Here is a 3766-nt window from a genome sequence, read left to right as displayed (position 1 = left end):
GTTGCCCAGGCGGGTCTCAAACCCGTGGGCTCAGGCAATCCACTCAGCTCAGCCTCCCAAAGGTGCGGGATTACAGGCTGAGCCACCGAGCCCAGCTTTAATTTTATGATTTATTGTAGAGATGCGATCTCGCCATGTTGCTCAGGTTGGTCTCGAACCCCTGACCTCAGGCATTCCTCTCTCCTTTACCTCCCAAAGTGCTGGGATTACAGGTGTGAGCCACTGCGCTTGGCTCAAGTCACCTCTTATTATCTCTTATAGTACTATGACCCTCACTTTTGACACTTAGCACACTTGACATTTGACACTAGTGTTTACGTAATCCATTTCTGTCTTCCCTGCTAGTCTATAAAAATCTATAAAGGTATAAAGGTAGAGACTGTCCTTTTTTTCTAGCATTTAGCACAGAACCTCATATATAGTTCATAATTATTTGTTGAATGAATGTATGAATGAGTTTGGAGGGCTATGCCTGGAGGTTTTTTTTTTTTTTTTTTTAGTTGGTGTCTCAGTCTGTCACTCAGGCTAGAGTGCAGTGGCATGCTCATGGTCACCGCAATCTCGACCTGCTAGGCTCAGGCAATTCTTCCATCTCAGCCTTCCAAGTAGCTGGAACTACAGGCACACAACATCATTCCCGGCTAATTTTTTTATTTATTGTAGAGATGAGGTCTCACCAAGTTGCCCAGGCTGGTTTTGAACCCCTGAACTCAGGCAATCCTCTCGTCTCAGCCTTCCAAAGTGGTGAGATTACAGACTTGAGCCACCACGCCTGGCTAGGTATTTCTTTAACAACGGTTTTCTTTAAGGTTGCGAATATGAATTGTTTTTATTTCTCCTTTATCTATATTTTATAGGTTAAAAATATCAGTACATGTTGCTGCTATAATAAAAATTGTTTTTAAGGTTTTAGAGAAAAGAAAATCTAAAGCAGAAGCATGGACAGGGCCCAGCGGCCATGAAGCCCTCTCCCACCCCCATGCACGCACCCACACGCACACACACGTAGAGGCATACACACACATATACATTCCTTGGTCCTCACCTTGGGGTACAGTTCCAGTACCAGCAGGGGCCCAGAGGGCAGAGGGCCAGGGCTCCCCTGGCTGGCAGTGATAAAGCGGACAAGGTGGTCGTGCTGTAGGCCTGGCAGCTCGTACAATGCTCTCTCAGCTTGGAACTGGGCCACAGCCCCCGGGGGGAAGGCCTTGATGGCTACCAGCTCACCTTGCAGCTGTCCGGCCCATACCACTGCATGACTTCCTTCCCGTATTACCTGGTGGAGACACTGTGCTGGGTGCGGGCCTCTGAGCTATACCAGGGCCAGACTTCCTCCCCAGCACGACCCAGAGCACCCAGAGGAACCCTTCTCTCCCTCCTGGGGCACCTGGGAGAAGCGCAGCTCGGGCAGCTCCGGCAGCTCCTCACTCCAGTCTCTGCCTGAATCTGGTGCTGGCTCTGGCCTGCCTCGCAGTCTGTAGGCCTTTCGCTGTAGCAGGGCTGGGACGGAGAAGAACTTTAGGGTAAGGGTGCTCAGAGAAGGGAGCTTTGTGAGAGGTAATGGGAGTCAGGGTATAGAGATCCGATCATGGGATCAGGGGTTCCTGGAAAGGGGTCAGAGTTCTGGGGCAGTATCTTGGGGTCACAAGGGAGGGATGGGGCAGATTAGTACCCAGAATGATGCTGCCCAGTAGTAGAAGGAGGAGGAACAGCCCCAGCAGCACCAGTGCCATCCAGATGGACTCACCTGGACATCAAAGCAAGAATGCAGGCTGGTGAGCCCAGCCCTAAACCTGCTCTCCTCTTCCCCTCCTCAGAGAGCTTCTCAACCCACCCCCACCCTGGTCACAAGCCCCCTTATCTCCCGGTCACCAAGCAACCAACTTCCCAAGGCCAGGAGGAGGAAAACTTAGGGCAGAGGCAGGGTGAGAACTGGCCCTGGTGCTACCTCTCATCCTAACCTGGGCCCCAGTCCCCACCAGGCTCCAGTACCCTTGAGTGGCTACCTGGGGCCGCCTGGGGACCCTGGGAGCCAGGAGTCCCAGGGCTCCCAGGAGGAGGCAGATGGCTGTAATTGGCATTGCAGAAGTCAGTGCCACAGGAGCAAGTGAAGAGAGTGGAGCCAGGGCTGGGGTGGGCTCGGGGGCTTGGGTCACAATGGAGGGACTCACAGCCTGGCTCATCACTGTCTCGGCATCCTGATGGAGGCGATTAAGGGAAGAGGAGAGAAAGGGGGAGTGGGGAAACAGCACAATGGGGTCTTGAAAGACAGAGAATACATCTCTTCTCTATCAGAGGCATCCTGCCTCACATGGGCTTTTCTTTCCCTCCACACATTCCATTTCTCCCCTTTCCCTTTGGCTGCCACCCACACCCCAGGATGTGCCTATCTCCCACCCTAGCTATCACCTGCCATATGATTTGCCATTCACCTTGCATCTCCACCTGTGCCTGGTCTTGGGTCAGGTTCCAGATCCCAAAGCAGCAGTGGCTGTAGAGGCAGCGGATAACCCTGGGGAGCCCTGGTCCTGCATCTAGCAGCTCTCCCAGTGTCTTTGTGCTTCCCCACACTCCAGGGGCCTCAAAGAACACACACGTCCGCCTGTTTGGGGGTGCTGAGGCCCAGGGTGGGGAAAGGGGAGGATTCAAGATGGGAGTGAATGCAGAGGCAAAAACAGTGGCCAAAAGAACAGACAAAACATTTCATATCCCAGTGTCAGTATGGTAAAGCCACAGAAGAAAACAGGGTCAGCAGAGGCCTGAAACCTGGCTTTTCACCCTCACTCACCTCTCTTCCAAAAGGGTGCTCCGAGTGCCCCTTTGCTCACCGGGTGGGTGGAAAGAACCTGCCCTCCCTGTAGACACTTACCTTGCACAGCTGTGGGAAGTAATGCCCAAAGTCCCAGAGACCCCAGCATCCTACTGAAGGATGGTAGCAGCAGCAGGAGAGCACGAGCCTGCACAGCTACCCCTGACTAGAGCTTTCTTCAGACACAGGGCACCAAGGCTTTTGATCCCTCAGTCCCCAACTCCGCCCTACTCGTTTTATCCCAGTCTCTGTGGGGGAGAAGGCTGCTGTGGGGGAGTAGGTGGGTGTGGGGAGAGCAGGGAAAGAAAGGGAGGAGCAGGGAACCAATCTCATATTCTCCTCTGTCCAGCCACCTCCTCTTTTCTCTGCATAGTGGGAGGAGAGAGACTTGGAGGCTCAGCTGAGAACCTGTTGATGCCTAACTTCAAATCTCTGCCCTTTGCTGACCTTGGAAGATGATGCTAGACCCTGTGGGCCCTTCTCAGACTGGAAACCAAAGTGAGGTCAAATACTTAGGGTCATTCAGTTCTGCCCGAGATCCCTTCAACCCAGGGCTCAGATCTGCAGCTCCTTGGCCAAAGGGAGGCTTCACAACCCACACTACAGTTGACCTCATTTTCCAAACTCAAGAATCAAAAGGTATATAAAATGTCTGAGTTAAACAAAATCACATTGAAAATGGTTGGCCAGGTGCAGTGGCTCACGCCTATAATCCCAACACTTTGGGAGGCCGAGGTGAGAGGATTGCCTGAGAGGATAGTTGTTCAAGACCAGCCTGGACAACTTGGCGAGACCTCATCTCAACAATAAATAAAAAATGAGCAGGTGTGCACTACCATAGTTGTAGTTACGCTACTTGTAAGGTTGAGGCAGAAGGATCACCTGAGGCCAGCAGGTCAAGGCTATAGTGGCCGTGAGTGTGCCACTGCACTCCAGCCTGGGCAACAGAGTGAGACT

At 52.7% G+C, this 3766-nt stretch overlaps 1 protein-coding gene across 2 annotated transcripts in view; it reads right to left on the bottom strand.

Annotated features, from left to right (window-relative positions):
* Positions 1-2995, bottom strand: part of AMHR2 (anti-Mullerian hormone receptor type 2) — a 9782-nt gene extending 6787 nt beyond the window's left edge. For both annotated transcript variants that reach the window (XM_008053446.2, XM_008053447.2), the window contains exons 1-6: positions 2870-2995; positions 2433-2615; positions 2007-2198; positions 1673-1747; positions 1388-1500; positions 1046-1276 (exon numbers count right to left, since the gene is read on the bottom strand). In XM_008053446.2, the coding sequence (XP_008051637.1) occupies positions 1046-1276; positions 1388-1500; positions 1673-1747; positions 2007-2198; positions 2433-2615; positions 2870-2918 (843 nt within the window). In that variant the 5' untranslated portion in view covers positions 2919-2995. The remainder of the gene's footprint in view (positions 1-1045; positions 1277-1387; positions 1501-1672; positions 1748-2006; positions 2199-2432; positions 2616-2869) is intronic.
* Between the last annotated feature and the right edge of the window lie 771 nt (positions 2996-3766).

The sequence above is a fragment of the Carlito syrichta genome, unplaced genomic scaffold (assembly GCF_000164805.1).
Source record: "Carlito syrichta isolate Samal-C Ts95f unplaced genomic scaffold, Tarsius_syrichta-2.0.1 Scaffold288164, whole genome shotgun sequence".
Lineage (NCBI taxonomy): Eukaryota > Metazoa > Chordata > Mammalia > Primates > Tarsiidae > Carlito > Carlito syrichta.
This window is presented reverse-complemented; position numbering and strand designations above follow the sequence as displayed.